The following is a 17,212-nucleotide window of genomic DNA, read 5'->3' as shown; positions in this document are numbered from 1 at the left end:
AGTATCTAACTGATTTAATCCCTAAGGAGGTTATGTAAGTAAAGCACTTAAAATAGTGCCTTGTACACAGTAAATGTTATTTATAAAACATTTATATACATATAACTGTTACCACCTAAAATATATTAAATAGCTTTTCCGGTAAACGGCCTGAGGTAACCTCTAAAAATGGTTCGTTATTCACTTGACCCAGAAAACCACAAAAAATCAGGCAAATCAAGAGGTTCAAATCTTCGTGTTCACTTTAAGAACACTCGTGAAACTGCCCAGGCCATTAAGTGTATGCATATCCGAAAAGCCACCAAGTATCTGAAGGATGTCACTTTACAGAAGCAATGTGTGCCACTCCATCGTTAACAATGGTGGAGTTCGTAGGTGTGCCCCAGGCCAAACAGTGGTGCTGGACACAGGGTCGGAGGCCCAAAAAGAGTGCTGAATTTTTACTGCACATGCTCAAAAATGCAGAGAATAATACTGAACTTAAGGGCTTAGATGTAGATTCTCTGGTCATTGAGCACATCCAGGTGAACAAAGCCCCCAAGATACGGCACAGGACTTACAGAGCTCATGGTCGGATCAACCCATACATGAGCTCTCCCTGCCACACTGAGATAATCCTCACAGAAGAAGAACAGATTGTTCCTAAACCAGAAGAGGTTGCCCAGAAGAAAAAGATATCCCAGAAGAAACTGAAGAAACAAAAACTTATGGCCCAGGAATAAATGCTGCAAAAAAGTAAATGCAAGTGAAAGTTAAAAAACATATATATGTAAAATAACTATACATAATGTCATTATTTATATAATTATGTACATGTAATTTATTATTTTAAAACATTGTTACAAAAATCTCAATTTAAACAATCTAAAGGAGCCCTGGTGAATTAAGCAATCTTGTATGAATTAGAGCTAAAAAGAAAAACCTCAACGTTTGTTAAGTAGAGGATATCTGGTGTGTCTGAGGTCTAGGGATACAAAAAACAAACAAACAAACAAAAACCTCAAGTATATTTTCTTCAGTTTTTGAATGAAGTGTTTCAGTTTGAAAGAATAAGGAACAGGAAACAAAGAGAAGTTATCAACTGAAAGTGGCACTCAGTTGCTCACATGTATTTTTTTCATTCATAGTTAGACAAAAAAGCAATCCTAATGTTCTCAAGAGTCAGCAGTTTTGACAGCCCCTTAACAGAAGAAAAATCAGCATTTGAAAAATGTTAAAATAAAAAAAAAAAAAAAAAAATGTTAACAAGGTCTGTATAACTAAAATTGAGGCAGGCAGGCAAAAACTACCATTATTTGTGTATAATGCTGCCTAATCTGGAAAATAACTGTTCAGAGGCACCTTTACTAATACTTAAATGTTATTTCTGGTTCCAGAAAGATAATCATTATCAACAGATTTTAACTAAAGATAGGAGATTAAAGATAGGTGCCAAAATTAGCAAACTACAAAACCAACTCATCTTAAAGTAAATATTAATCTAGTTTTAAATTTGTATAAAGTGCTTATATTGAAAAAAACTCCAACCATGTGTTTTATTTACTTCTTGAATCTTACTTTCAAAATTTTACATTATAACATGAAAGGATGTTTGCATCTATTTTCTTAATGTTCATTTTGGATCATTGAGGAGGAAATTACTGTGCCAATGTGTACGATCACACAAGGGCTTTGCACATGTTAAGTTCTCTAATACTGATGTAACTGGTGGAGACTGAACTAGATGATCACTAAGGTTCTCTTTATTTATACCATTACAAAACAGTGGAATACTGGTACCAAAAAAGAAAAAGATGCAGAAATTCTATATGTACTGATGTGGAATAATGGCGATGACAGCAGCAATAACTATAATGATGAGAGCCTGAGTTATACCCACGGTATACCCACTTGTAACTTACTTTACATGAAACCAATTCATCCTCTAACAACTTTGGGAGGCAGGTACTGTTTGTACTATCCCCATTTGATAGCCAAAGAAAGAAAAGGCATGCAGGTGGAACAACTTGTCCAAGGTCACCCAGGTAGTTAATGACAGAGTTGGGATTTCAACCAAGGCAATTTCGTTCTGGAGTCCATACTCTTAACCACTATAAAAAGTCAACAAATACTTACTGAAGTTCTACTAAATTGAAAGTGAAAAAAAGTAAGGTACAGAATATGATACAGTATGTGTCCATTAAGGACCTAATTAAACTCAAAAACTTTTGCACAGCAGAGGAAACCATAAACAAAATGAAAAGACAACCCACAGAATGGGAGAAAGTATTTGCAAACGATGAGACTGACAAAGGATTAGTCTCCGAAATGTACAAACAGCGCATGCAGCTCAATATCAAAAAAAAATAACCCAATCAAAAAATGGGCAGAAGACCTAACCAGACATTTCTCCAAAGAAGACATATGGATGGCCAAGAGGCACATGAAAAGATGCTCAACATCACCAATTCTTAGAGAATTCCAAATCGAAACTACAAGTTATCACCTCACACCAGTGAGAATGGCCATCATCAAAAAACCTACAAACAATAAATGCTGGAGAGGGTGGAGAAAAGGGAACCCTCCTACACTGTTGGTGGGAATGTAAACTGGTACAGCCACTATGGAGAATAGTACGGAGGTTCCTTAGAAAACTAAAAATAGAGCTACCAGATCATCCAGCAATCCTACTCCTGGACATATATCCGGAGAAAAACATGGTTCAAAAGGATATGTGCACCCCAATGTTCATTGCAACACTGTTTACAATAGTCAAGACATGGAAGCAACCTAAATGTCCACCGACAGATGAATGGATAAAGAAGATGTGGTACATATATACAATGGAATAGTACTCAGCCATTAAAAAAGAATGAAATAATGCCATTTGCAGCAACACAGATGGACCTGGAGATTATCATACTAAGTGAAGTTAAGTCAGACAGAGAAAGACAAATATCATATGATATCGCTTATATGCGGAATCTTAAAAAAAAAAAAAGACACGAACTCATTTACAAAACAGAAACAGACTCACAGACTTAGAGAATGAACCTATGGTTACCAGGGGGAAGCGTGGGGGGGAGGGAGCGTTAGGGAGTTTGGGATTGACAAGTACACACAGTGCTATATTTAAAACAGATAACCAACAAGGACCTACTATATAGCACAGGGAACTCCGCTCAATATTCTGTAATAACCTAAATGGGAAAAGAATTTGAAAAAGAATAGATACATGTATATGTATAACTGAATCACTTTGCTGTACACCTGAAACTAACACAACATTGTTAATCAACTATACTCCAACATAAAATAAAAATTTTTTTTAAATGTGTACATTTGTGTAACGAATGGGAAAGAAGGATATATCCATGTTTGCCTATACTTACATAAAATATTTCCACAATCTCAAACTAGTGGCTGCCTCAGAAGAGGGAAAATGGTTAGCCCGGGGACAGGGGCAGGAGATAGACTTTTACCTTTTGAACTGTGAACCATGTGAGTATACTACCTATTCAAAAAGTCTAATCAAATTCTGTGATCTACATATGATAAAGTTAAAACTAGATATTATCAACACTAATGAGCTAGAATATTAAGATTAGAAAGAATATGCCTGGGCTTCCCCGGTGGCGCAGTGGTTGAGAATCTGTCTGCCAATGCAGGGGACACGGGTTCGAGCCATGGTCTGGGAAGATCCCACATGCCGCGGAGCAAGTAGGCCCATGAGCCACAACTACTGAGCCTGCGCTCTAGAGCCCGTGAGCCACAACTACGGAGGCTGCACGTCTGGGGCCTGTGCTCCGCAACAAGAGAGGCCGCGACAGTGAGAGGCCCGCGCACCGCGATGAAGAGTGGCCCCTGCTCACAACTAGAGAAAGCGCTCGCACAGAAACGAAGACCCAACACAGCCAAAATAAATAAATTAATTAATTAATTAAAAAAAAAAAAAGAAAGAAAGAAAGAATATGCCTGAAATCCTGAAGGTAAATAAAGCTTTTCCTGAGTTTTCATGTAGTTACCATCAACCCCACAAGGGGATGCTGCAGCTCTACAATTGACAAAGGAGGCTGAGTTTTAATTTGACTTAAAAGAAAACTGCATTCACATTTTTATATTTCCTTACATGCAGAGAAGTATAAATGAATTAGCAGATGTTTCTATTTCATGTTGTATAAATTTTAATACATACTTTTGGGCAGGTTACTTTTAAAATATTATTAGCAAAAAAAAAATCTATGGGAATAAAATTAATTTGTTTGTTAGTGCCTAGGTAGTTCTACAAATTTTGCCAAATTTGGAGGGCCTCCAAATTTGGAGACCTCTTACTTAAAATAAGGCTATAATGGCACATTTCAAGTTCACTTTGAGGGGCCTTGGGAGGCACAATGACTCACATTTTATTTTGTACCAAGTAGCATGGCATATCATTTTAGAGACTTAATGAACTGAGTTCAGAAATTTTCATTTAAAAATGTATGCTAGGGACTTCCCTGGTGGTCCAGTGGTTAAGAATCCACCTTCCAATGCAGCGGATGTGGGTTCGATCCCTAGTCGGGGAACTAAGATCCCACATGCAGCGGGGCAACTAAGCCAACGCACCACAACTGGAGAGCCCACGTGCCGCAACTACTGAGCCCGCGTGCTCTGGAGCCCACACACCACAACTAGAAAGAAGCCTGTGCAGTGCAATGAAGAGCCCGCACACCGCAACGAAGATCCTGCGTGCCACAACTAAGACCCGGTGCAGCCAAATAAATAAATGAATAAATATTTTTTAAACAGTATGCTAATTTTATAGAAGGTGGAAGAAGATCGGCAGGGGCGAATGACAAGCCTCAAATGTTCATCAGTTTTTCATAGTGACCAAGTTTCCATCTATGGATACATTTTGGAAATTACAGCATATAAAACGCCATCATAAAGACTAATAAATCTTAGATCTGCATTAGCAAGAGGTAAAAATAAAATAAAATTTTTGAGACTCTAAATATCAGTCTAGGGGCTTCCCTGGTGGTCCAGAGGCTAAGACTCTGTGCTCCCAATGCAGGGGCCCCGGGTTCGATCCCTGGTCAGGGGAACTAGATCCCACATGTTGCAACTAAAGATTCCGCATGCCACAACTAAAAGATTCTTCATGCCACAATTAAAGGTCCCATATGCTGCAACTAAGACTTAGGACGAATGGATGGAAGGATGGACGGATGGACGGATGGATAGATCGATGGATGGTTGGATGGATGGATAGATGGATAGAAAGAAAGAAAGAAAGAAAGAAAGAAAGAAAGAAAGAAAGAAAGAAAGAAAGAAAGAAAGAAAGAAAGAAAGAAAGAAAGAAAGAATATCAGTCTACTAGGGAGAACTGTTTAAGGACAACAGAGTCCAAAGTGAAGAATGCCTGACGGCACTCAGGAGAACCAAAATCCTAAAGGCAAATGAGACTGCTGTCCACAGTAAGAAACATCTGAACACTGTCTCAACTCCTCTTCCAGGCAACTGAAACTGAGCCCTAAAAAGGGGGCCTTAAGAGGCAAATGAGAAAGGCATGCTGTTTATACTCAGTTGAAACCCAAGTCTGGCATGAGGGCTACTGGGCAACCTACTGGAAGGGAAAGGATATACACGCTTTTAAGTGCTGTAGACAGAAAAAAAAAACAATAGTTTCACACTGATTCTACTAAGGAAACTAACATCAGTTTAATGTCCGAGCATTAACATGAGTTTAATGTCACTATTAGAAGTCACAAAAAGGTAATATTGTAGCCAATATTGAGCCACTAGAGCTCCTGAAAAGTGTGTTAACTGGATCAGCTCAACAACATCTAGATCCTAGGCATTTAGAAAATAACATCAGAGCCATCCATGGTGCATTTCAATGGGATTTGGGGTAGGAAAATCACCGGTGAGATCCCCTAAACAGCTGAATCCCTACAACAAACCTTTTGCTTTCAAACATCCACAGTTCCCATGCCCATTAATAAAGCTTCTGAACTACAGATGCTGATTTGTGATCAAGCATCTTCTCACATGGGCAACTCTTACGTAACATTTGAAATGTTTTATATTTTTTCTTTAGAGTTAAGATTAAGTTTTTGAACAGGAAAATATTCCTAGGCAATTCAGTTCTTTTATCTCAGTACCAGAGGACAAGTCATAAAACTAATATAATTGTACTTATATTTCTGCAACGATAAATTAATGGCCAAATCAGTTAATGTTAATAACTTTGGGCTTATCCATTTAAAAACTTAAAATATGCTCAAAGTAAGCATTTATTTGCATATACAGTGCATGAAAGGGGATGACCTACTATGTAGTTCACTACAATGTTTGTCTTCTTACCAGGCTTGATGAGAAGCATCATTCTTAACACGTTCACAGGAACCTTAATCTCACCGAGGAAACATCTTGGACCAGGTTTCCATTGTTCCACAAGTCGATCCTGAAATTTAAAAACTGGCTTTATATTTTGCAAACAATGTGTAAGAGAACGCACATGACCAAAAAGCTTCAAATTACTATGATCGTATTCCAGCACTAATTTACGGTTCTGGGTACTTCTGCCATAAGCATCTTTGCCACAGACATCTCTGCCTTCAAGCACTTTTTGCCGCAAACATTTTCAACCACGTAACTAATTGGTCAAAGGCAATTTTGTGATAAAGACAAAATAAAATAAGACATTAAAAAAGACACAAACATAAACAAATAAACAACAAAATTAAAAAGACTTTATTGCAAAATACAAAATTTATTTGAACACATTCAAAATGTGTGTAAATTCATGGCAATGCTGTGCAAATACTGACTCTCTTTTGTGGGCTGTACCTAAACGCTTATCTTCCAAGTCTTCGTTCACAGTATTTCACACGTTGTTTTTGTTTTTGCTTCTTGATTTGTCTCCTCATTCAGCATTGCACTTTTTTCCTAAAATTTCTTCCTTCGTTAAGACAGGTATGCGTTTCCAGACACTAGGATGCATATTGGTTTCTGAGTTTTTGTACTGAAGCCCTCCACACTCTTGTTTGTTCTTGCCATAGGTCACATGTCTGCTGATGGATGCTTCGGAAGTGTCTATGCGAAATGTGGCTTTGCCTCTGTGCCTTTCAGGCCCTCAGCCTCTTTCTCCTACAATGTGTGTGTTTCCAAATAAGAAACCAACTCTTTGGGGCAAATCACCGTCACTTGTCTGCTCAATGAAGCTATCAATTAACGTCGATAACCAGGAGAAATACTAACACATTTCAACCAGTTGAAACCAACTGTCAACTAGTTATTTTATTTTCACAGCAAAGCTGACTTATGGCCAATTAGTCATGTGGCGAAAATGTCTGCGGCAAAAATGCCTACGGCAAAGATGCTTATGGCGAAAGTACCAGACATAATTTTACATGCTTAAAAACAAGAGATGTTAGCATTGTCTTATACCTCACTATCTAAACTAAGAAAGCAGAATACTGCAGTAGCTTTACTTAAAAGCATAGAAAGTGACTATCTTAGATAATCTAAAAGAAAGCACTTAAGTTTCTTAGTTTCAAAGTCTACGCTTTATTTTAACCTGTAAAAATAAGGACTACAGAGTTCCTTTTTTGTTTTTGAGAAAAGAAACCAACACAAGACTACAGTTTCTTTCTCAATTAAAACCAGTTAATATGTAAAGATAGGTGATTTAGAAAAATACATTACCTGATCATTCCAAACATGTGATTAATACACCCTTTAGATGAACACACTGTTAACACCACACCTATACATGCATTTACAAAACTTTCCCCTCCCAAACAGCATAGATATTTAAGACCTAGGAAATAGCACAAACTTCAAACACATGCACCTGTTGAATCATCTTACAAGACTTCTTACCTCACTGAAATTTCTGTTAGACAGCAGATATGTTAAGAAGAATAAAAAATTATTTCTAAATTGGCTAATATATAATTATTTTTCTATATATTCTTTGCATCCATTATGCTATGATTTAGAAATTTACGGAGCAATTAAATTTGGGAAAAACTAAAAATATAATAAAATAGGTGAAAATTAGCTCATTTTATTTTTAAAATAAATACACCTTAACTATTAGTACAAAGAAATCGGATTTTGAAAAGATTATTTGGATTTAAATTAGATGCACATTCCTCTAAGTTTCATCGATTAAGTTGCTAAAGAGAATTCTGTTAAGCTTGAGTCACCTTTTACAGTTAAATTTAGGATTTTCTTTTAGCACAGAACATAGCAATTCTGTAAAACCCCAAGACAACATACCTAATTTCCAGCTTTTCAATGTCCTCCTCTTCTACCTGAAACTGGGACTTTCTGGTGTAACTACTGGATCTGGTTACCTATAAACAAAATATTTTAGTAAAAAAAATTTTTTAATATCTTTTTCTTACATGAACTTTAAAAAACTATCATCCCTAAAATGTTCGACTGTGTATATTATAAACAGAGAAAAATGCCTAAGTAATATTTTACCCAAAAGATAAATACAAAAACAGCTATGGAAGTAGCAGAGTGACAAGAATAAGGTGGCAAAAAAAATATCAAAATCAACCTTACCTCCATACCCTTCCTTATCAACTCAATCTATGGCAACACTGGGTTCTCTGGCTCATACGTAATCTCTTGGTGACTCAGAGTAAAAGTGTTCTATTTCAGGGAAGCTGCATAGGTTAGGAACTGTCTGAAGACCTTCCCACATTTCTCAAGATACCAATGGCACCCGTACACTTCCTTCTCACAATTTTACCAAAAACATCAAGGCCGTTGGCAGGAACTTCCTCAACTACTGTCCACCTGAACATGTCCGTTCCCACACAGGCCTGTTTACTCAATGAGTGTTCTCATCCTCTTCCAAACAAGACGATGAGATGATCCTCCTCTTTTCTAAGACTGCTCCGTCCCCACACAGTATGCAGTAATAAGCACGCAGTAAACATGCAGCAAGCATTCGATCTATTTTAATTACAGCTTTCTTGACCAGACTGTTCACCTCATTCAAGTCTAAGAAAAATTCTCCCCTTAAATTATGGTCTTCCTATCTCTTTCCTTTCACAGACAAATATCTCAAAACTGTCACCCATCCTTACAGCCTCCACTTCCTCACCACCCACTCACTAGTTACTCACTACAGTAACTCCTTATAATCCGGCTTCCTCACAGATCACCCTCCCCAAACCCCTCTCTTAATCATCAAGTCTGATGATGAAATTCTTAGCTCTCACCTTCCTTGACCCCTTTATCTGGACAAGTGACCATACAACCATACTCCCTTTTCCCAGAGCTACTCTGGTCTTTTGAGTTTACCCAGCACTATCCTGGCTACCTTCTGCTCTCTTTGCTTCTTCCTCTGGTACTTCTTCCTCAGAACCTATAAATATGGGTTTTCTCCAGGGTTTTATATTTTATTTTGCTCTACATACGTACTGCATAGTGCTGTACAAAGTGCTTTCACATCCATTATCTCTTTTATTCATCAGAACACTGCCCTGAAGCAAGCAGGGCTAGATTTATTATCCTCATCTTGAAAATGAGGAAGCTGAAGTACAGAAATTAAGAGACATACTCAAAGTCGAATACATAATATGTGGCAGAACTAACCTTCTTCACTTTTTTCCTTTATTGTATACCTCTACTCCTTTGGCTTTCTTTCCTGACTTGCTGTAAGCAATTCCTGATTCTTTATCTACAGCCATCACCCATCACAGTCATGAACTTCCTATGGGAGGATTTTACATATCTGAGTCCAAGCTCATTATGCCCCAAACTGAACCACTTATGTTTTCCTTCTTAACTTTTCTACTTTTCCAGATTTGAAATCATGAAGACAACATTTGACTCCTCATTTTCTCTCTTCTTCTATAACCAATTTGTTATCTCGCCATCTGCAGTTTCTTTCTCATCCATCTCTTCCTCTTATTTCCATATTACTTCTCTTGAATCAGAGCCCCCCCTTTCTGCTTTTTCCTTTTTTAAAAAAACACCTAAGCTACAACAGTCTCTTGATCTCTGTTCTCTCTCTCAGCCATCTGGCCCACAGATCATGGTTAATTCTTCCCAAAACAGTGCATTACTCATTACTTCCAGGTTCAAAAACATTCAATGGCTAACACAGCACTTCAGCCTGGCTCTCAAGGCCTTTCATTAGTTGGTCCTACTCTTATCTTTTTAAGCTTAGTTCCCATTATTCCCTTTTAGTCAAATCACTACTCGCTACTCTTTGGACATAACTTTCTGCTTTTCTGTCTCTATGTCTCTGCTCAAAATGTTCCTTCTCTAACACTCTTTCCTCTGGCTTAACTCACCTAGAGCAGAGATACCCAGTATCTACTACTGCATTTTACTGCTGAGTGTATGCACACACATGTACGCTTTGGGTCTCCTGCTCTCACTAGAGCACAGAGATTGGACTTTTATCTTTATAATCAACTCAACAAAGGGCCCTTTGAATGAATGGTTCAAGGCCTAATATGCATGCTTGCATATAGCAAAGAGGTCAGGTCTTGACTGTCAAAGGACCATCTGCTTGCTGCTGCAAGTCGCCCCTTCTTGGTTTTCTCCAGGCTAGATGTAACAGCCATTTGTAAGTACAGAACAACTGAACTGAGCAAGTCCTGAGCCGGGAAATGGGGCGTCTCACACTGGCGCACTTTCTTTTGTTTTCTTTCTTCCTTGTCTCCACCCCCCACAATTCCTCCTACTTCAATCTTGGCATTTCTTCAACTGTGTTCCCTTATCAAAGTACAGTAAGCAGGCATGGCTAGATGTGCCCTCACTCTTTTCACTTTGAAACATCAAGAAAAACACACACAAAAAGAAGGAAAAGCACAAAATATGACTCTTTTTTTCAAATCTTCCCTGCATGGTAATCTCAACTGCAACATATTCTATGGGTAGAACACAGTCTTTTAGAATACAGTTTGATTATTTTTGGTTTTTTCCTATAGTTTCTAATAATATGAAAAAGGATTTATTTAACAAATGCTCCACAGTAGAGAACTCCAAAGCACTGTATTTTGGGCAACTTCAAGGCAGCTGAAGTTCTCTAAGAAAATAAGCATGTGTCCATAGAGTGATTTAGCTAAAAAGAACTTAATAATAAGGCCTTAATCATATAATACTTTATAGTCTCGAAGCATTTTCACATTTGAACCTCCTAAAAACGCTGAGTTAGGTAGGGATGCTACTGTTTTCTCTTACAAAATTATCCTTTCACAAGATAAGAAATTTGAGTCTCCCATGTAGTGATTTGTTCAAACTCAACTGGGACCAGAACCCAGATCTACCAAGTGATATTGTACTTATTTAACTAGTGGTTTTCAAATAATATTCTGCAGAAGAGTCCTGGGGCCACTGCATGTTAGGTCAGGGGCTGGATAAGGTAGGGTTCTGTGTGAAGGGGGTTGTGATATTGAGGATGACTGAAGAGTAGGTGTGGTCCTAGACTTCCCCATCCTCAAATCAATCACAGCTCTGCCGTTATTTGTTTTATGCACTGGGCCTCTACTGTGTTACACTGTGGTTCTACTGCTTAGAAATGCTTAGTTGCATTAGTTAATAAAATTATGACTATGGCCAGAATTTGAAAAAAAGAAGTAAATCAGCATTCAATGTTCAATGTTAACATTTAAATAAAACAAAATGTTACCTCAAAATAAAAGATTTCATTAAACTGCGGATTGCTTGTTTTCTTCTTTACTTTTGTCTTCTTTTGGTCATTCCTGTTCCAATGTGGTAGAGTTTTACCTTGTAGAACTTAATAGTACACAATTATAAAACATGCTATTTCCAACCAGGGAGCCTGACCTCTTTCTGTTTAACTGTTAAGATGACTCGGGGAAGGCAGGAGCTTTAAATATTACTTGGGGGAAAAAAACTGAGGTGTCTCTAAAACTTCAAATCAAAGAATACACAAATTTTGTATATCTGATATATGCCAAGATTTTATTATTCTATGGCTATACTAGATTGACTGCCAAGCTTACTTCAGGGGTTTTTAATAACACATTCGGTTATACAAGCAACTCGAAATAAATGGTAGAAGGAAGACAGTGAGATTCAGAGTACCTTTATCTAGGCTGAAAAATACCAGAGGAACACGAAAAGCATTCTTAGTTTACTTCTTGGGCTTCAGCCACAATGTGGCTTTTTAAAAAAACTTTTAATTTTGAAATAATTACAGATTGAGAGGAGGTTGCAAAGAAACGTACAGGGAAGTCCCATGTAACCTTTCCCCAGCCTCCGCCAATGGTAAGAACATCCTCCAAATGACAGTACAATATCAAAACCAACAGTGACTTTTTACAACAAATTCACAAGCCAAATAATTTCTATCTGTACATTACTAAGCAATTACACTAAAGAACCTCTCAGGTATTGATTATAAACAAAAACCAAAACCAAAACCAGCTCGACTAGATTAAACATTTTTAACACACAAAACTCAATCCCTCTGATAGTATGAATGTTATAGGATTGAGTATCTGCTTTTAGCAAACAGGTCAGGTTTATATTTTTAAATATAAAACCATCTATAATAATAATAGGATACTATTGTTTGAGAACCCAAAAAGTACCAGGCATGGTGCTTTACATACATAGGGACAAATACATTTTTCAAAGTGACTTACTGGTGATTTTCTAAAAAATAAGAATACATAGCTTGGGGTTGGGAAGAAGAAGTGCATGTCTATGTGTATATACATGTGCTTGTGTAGAGGGAATAGTATGCTCTTTTGTTTCCTGACTCTAAACCTTCAAGTTGTAGACAAATTTCAGACTAGTCAGGCTCTGAAAGAAACCATAATGAAATTATAAAACAGAAAATACTACAAAGTGTGATAGATTTTCCATAAATCATCATAAGTAATTAAAATCAATGATACAGTGCACTTCACCATGTTCTGGTGCTTCAGCAGTTTGTCTACAGCTTGGAATTCTCTCTGTACAGCACAGATGCCATGAGAAAAAAGGTATTTTTAGTCCTGAGTTGTTTTCCAGATAAAAATATAGAAATTCCTTTGCTATTTTGAGCTAGCATTTATTAAAACAGGATTCTACCTGCAATAAGATCTAAGACATTTGAAACTAGGAAGGCTGATGCTGAATGAAGGTCAGGTTTATGTTTTAAAGTACATTTTAACTACTATAAAACACAGGTTGCTCCCCATAGCCTAAGAGTCTGGCAGATTTGAAATGGCACTCATTTTCTTTTATAAAAATAGGAGTTGGTCGTTTGCAAGTGAATAATAGAACTAACTGAAGATTTTTCTTTCAAAGCATTCGTTACTTTGTGTCATAAATAGCTATTTAGCAAGTTCTCTTAGAACTTTAATTTTGTAATTGTTAAACTTTAAAACTTAAAAATCTAATACTAATTCAATAAGCATTACCTAGAAGGGCCCACAAGAGAAACTGTTGCATAAGGGTCACAGCTTTGTCCATTTATGAGAGGCAACCCATGGCATGCCTTGACACTAAGGAAGAATAAAGAAAAATTAACGTTATTATATTCAAGTTAAACAACATAAAACATTTATATTCAAGTTAAACAACCTAAAACATTATCTTTAAATACGAATTAATACATTCAAAGGGTTAAAATTGTTTTCCACATGTCTGAGGTTGTATGCCTATATACCACCTACCCAAACATATGTACATATGCATTTATTTGCTCTTGCTGTATTTCCAAATAGGACTAAACCACCACAGTCAGTACTGAGACTACCAAATAATATTTGGATATACACAAGGTCTATCCAACAAGGTACACGCTGTGGTTTGATAATAACATTAAAACTACTGTGGCTTCTGAAAAGGAAAAGAAAGCTGTGTGAACCTTAAAGGAGACACTACAAACCAAGTCAAATCTGTGGCATCATATCCTCTGCTAAAGCATGAATGAGAAACAAGGAAACAACTGTGGTTTCCACTTAAAATCTGATCCATAAATAAAGGGCAAGCCACATACAGTTCTGCAGCCTCTTATTCTGACTCTCAGTAACAGCTCCTGCATCATTCTGTAGAAAAAGTTTTAGACCATAAAAACCAAGGTCATCTCATCCACTCCGTGACAACAGTCATTGGTATGTACAGAGAACACAGAATCTGACTTAATGACCTGCTCCTCCAATTTTCTCTTTATTGAGTTCACGAATTTAGTTTAGCATCTAAGGGTGTGCATTTCCCAGTGCCTACAAGAAACTCACGAGTGTTAGTGAAAAGTATTCTTTGTTGAAAGATATGGGCTATTCCACGACCCACAGATCATATACGTGGGTGAGGTGCAAATGGTGTGCTGCCGAGTAAAGAAAGAAATGATAATATGACTCATTTCTATTAAATTGGGTATTAAAGGGCTTCCCTGGTGGCGTAGTGGTTGAGAGTCTGCCTGCCGATGCAGGGGACACGGGTTCGTGCCCCGGACCAGGAAGATCCCACATGCCGTGGAGCAGCTGGGCCCGTGAGCCATGGCCGCTGAGCCTGCACGTCCAGAGCCTGTGCTCTGCGACAGGAGAGGCCACAACAGTGAGAGGCCCGCATACCGCAAAAAAAAAAAAAAAAAAAAAAAAAAAAAATTGGGTATTAAAAATCAAATTTAAAAAATTTCTGAAACTAACCGAAGAAAGTACAGGCCAAGATAACAATTCTGATTATTGATGTCAGGCCTGGGTACAGTCAAATTTTCCCACTGTACATACGGTTTGAAATTTACACTTCTCAGGCTAAACCTCAAAATGATGCCCATTTTGATACAGTGTGTGCCATTTACTATTTATTTTCACAAAATGCATCAAACTCTCACAACTGCCTTGAAGAAGGGTATCATCATGCATTTTTAAAGAAGAAAGTAAGGCTCAAAAAGCTTACGTGAGACAGTAACAAAATAAGGCTAAAGAGGTAATACAACTCGTAAGAAGTGGGCCGAGACTCAACTTCTACTTTCCTAACCCCATTTCTAAAATTTAAGTCCTCCTACAGTCCCTCTGTGCCCGAATATAGTGTATTACTTTCCTTCTAACACCAAATTTATCTCATGTAAACACTAATTATGTAAAATCTTAATCATAAAAATTCACTGCAATTTTATGAGGTATAAAAACACTGAGAGGACTTCCCTGGTTGCACAGTGGTTAAAAATCTGCCTGCCAGCGCCGGGGACACGGGATCGAGCCCTGGTCCGGGAAGATGCCGCAGAGCAACTAAGCCTGTGTGCCACAACTACTGAGCCTGCACTCTAGAGCCCACGAACCACAACTACTGAGCCCGCGTGCCACAACTACTCAAGCCCGCGTGCCACAACTGCTTAAGCCTGCGCACCTAGAGCCCGTGCTCCGCAACAAGAGAAGCCAACGCAATGAGAAGCCCGTGCACTGCAACAAAGACACAACACAGCCAAAAACAAACAAACAAATAAATATATGTTTTAAAATAAAATTTTTAAAAAGTGAGAATAATGGGGACTTCCCTGGTGGCGCAGTGGTTAAGAACCTGCCTGCCAATGCAGGGGACACGGGTGTGAGCCCTGGTCCGGGAAGATCCCACGTGCCACGGAGCAACTAAGCCCGCGGGCCACAACTACTGAGCCTGCGTGCTGCAACTACTGAAGCCCACGTGCCTAGAGCCCATGCTCTTCAACAAGAGAAGCCACTGCAATGAGAGGCCCACTCACCGCAATGAAGAGTAGCCCCCGCTCGCTGCAACTAGAGAAAGCCCATGAACAGCAATGAAGACCCAACGCAGCGAAAAATAATGAATAAATTAAATAAATAAATTTATTTAAAAAAAGAGAAAAATGCTGTTCAGTATACAAACACTTCTATAAGAATACCCACAAACCAAAAAAACAATACCCATAGTCCAAAAGTGTGAGTCTATAAAAAAAATCAGAAATACTCTTAATTTTTAAATCTAAGTATAAAAATTGGGTTTTCTAACACACAAGTAGTATTATTAAATACATATTATTTTATTTGCTACATATGTTATGAAATAATTTTCCTAATTACCTAGGATACAACTATTCTTCTAGTTGGTAAATCAAGAAATTTCACATCATAAACCACAGATAAGCAGAAAACAAATGTTAAAATAACCTTAGTATGCTAAATTATCTTGTATTTTATTTATATGTGACACATAATGTATTTGATATTGACACATTTTTTAGGAATTACAAAGGAAAATAAGTTTAGTCCAAACTTGTTTATAATACAAAATGATCTGATTGTTTTCCTTGGTTTTTTTTTTTTTTTTTAACTAAAAGACAAACATTAAGTTCTACATACAGGAGTATATAGTACAGGGAGTAACAGGGAACAGATTTATCCTCCCACCTCAAACACTTAAAAAAAAAACAAAAGGGGTCGTATCAGCAGCTCAGGACAGTGATCTCTGATGGGGGGAATAAACAAAGTGAGCCCTCTAACTGTCCCAGCCTACTGTTAGATGGTCTCCCTGAGAAGAAAGAAAGGGCTGTCAGCTGGGGAAGGCCAAAGTGACTAGAGTTCCCAGGGCAGAGTACTGGAGGAAAGAAAGCTGCACAGAGAGAAAGAAACCTCCAGAGAGCTACAGAAGAACTGGCCCCCCGACCCACCCATACCCGGAGTCTCCAGCTGAGTGCTGATAAACATATACATGTGAGGAAACTATCTGAGGCTGGGGAAAGAACCATTAGAAAAGAGCAGAGGGCTTCCCTGGTGGCGCAGTGGTTGAGAGTCCGCCTGCCGATGCAGGGGACACGGGTTCGTGCCCCGGTCCGGGAAGATCCCACATGCCGCGGAGCGGCTGGGCCCGTGAGCCACGGCCGCTGAACCTGTGCGTCCGGAGCCTGTGCTCCGCAACGGGCAAGGCCACGGCAGTGAGAGGCCCACGTACCGCAAAAAAAAAAAAAAAAAAAAAAAAAAAGAAAAGAGCAGAGAGAACAATTCCAGAAGCCCACAAATGACTAGCAGGTGATCCCACGGGCCACAGTAAAAAGCTGGTAATTATGGGTGCTGCCTCAGTAGTGGGAAAATATTAGCCCCAGACTAAAGGCCACTCTTGTTCCATCTAACAAAGCTTATAAGCAAACCACAAATGAACCAAACTATTTCCAAGTAACTGAGTCTTCAAGTATATTCATAGGAATACAAAAATATCCAGCAACTTCACAATATCTAGCATCCAATAGAAAATAACCAGGAACACAAAGAATCAAGAAAATACAACCCATGATCAAAAAGAAAAA

The 17,212-nt window shown here is 38.1% G+C and overlaps 1 protein-coding gene and 1 pseudogene across 1 annotated transcript in view; one reads left to right on the top strand and one right to left on the bottom strand.

Moving 5' to 3' along the window:
* Window positions 1–17,212, bottom strand: part of RASA2 (RAS p21 protein activator 2) — a 119,215-nt gene that overhangs the window by 40,830 nt on the left and 61,173 nt on the right. The window contains 6 exon segments of the mRNA XM_032629677.1: window positions 6,325–6,346; window positions 6,349–6,387; window positions 6,390–6,424; window positions 8,248–8,324; window positions 11,630–11,702; window positions 13,374–13,457. Coding sequence (XP_032485568.1) covers window positions 6,325–6,346; window positions 6,349–6,387; window positions 6,390–6,424; window positions 8,248–8,324; window positions 11,630–11,702; window positions 13,374–13,457 — 330 coding nt within the window.
* Window positions 169–722, top strand: LOC116752783 (annotated as a pseudogene).

This window comes from Phocoena sinus, chromosome 4 (assembly GCF_008692025.1).
Source record: "Phocoena sinus isolate mPhoSin1 chromosome 4, mPhoSin1.pri, whole genome shotgun sequence".
In the NCBI taxonomy this organism is placed as follows: Eukaryota; Metazoa; Chordata; class Mammalia; order Artiodactyla; family Phocoenidae; genus Phocoena; species Phocoena sinus.
Note: the sequence above shows the minus strand (reverse complement) of the source record. Positions and strands in the feature narration are given on the sequence as shown.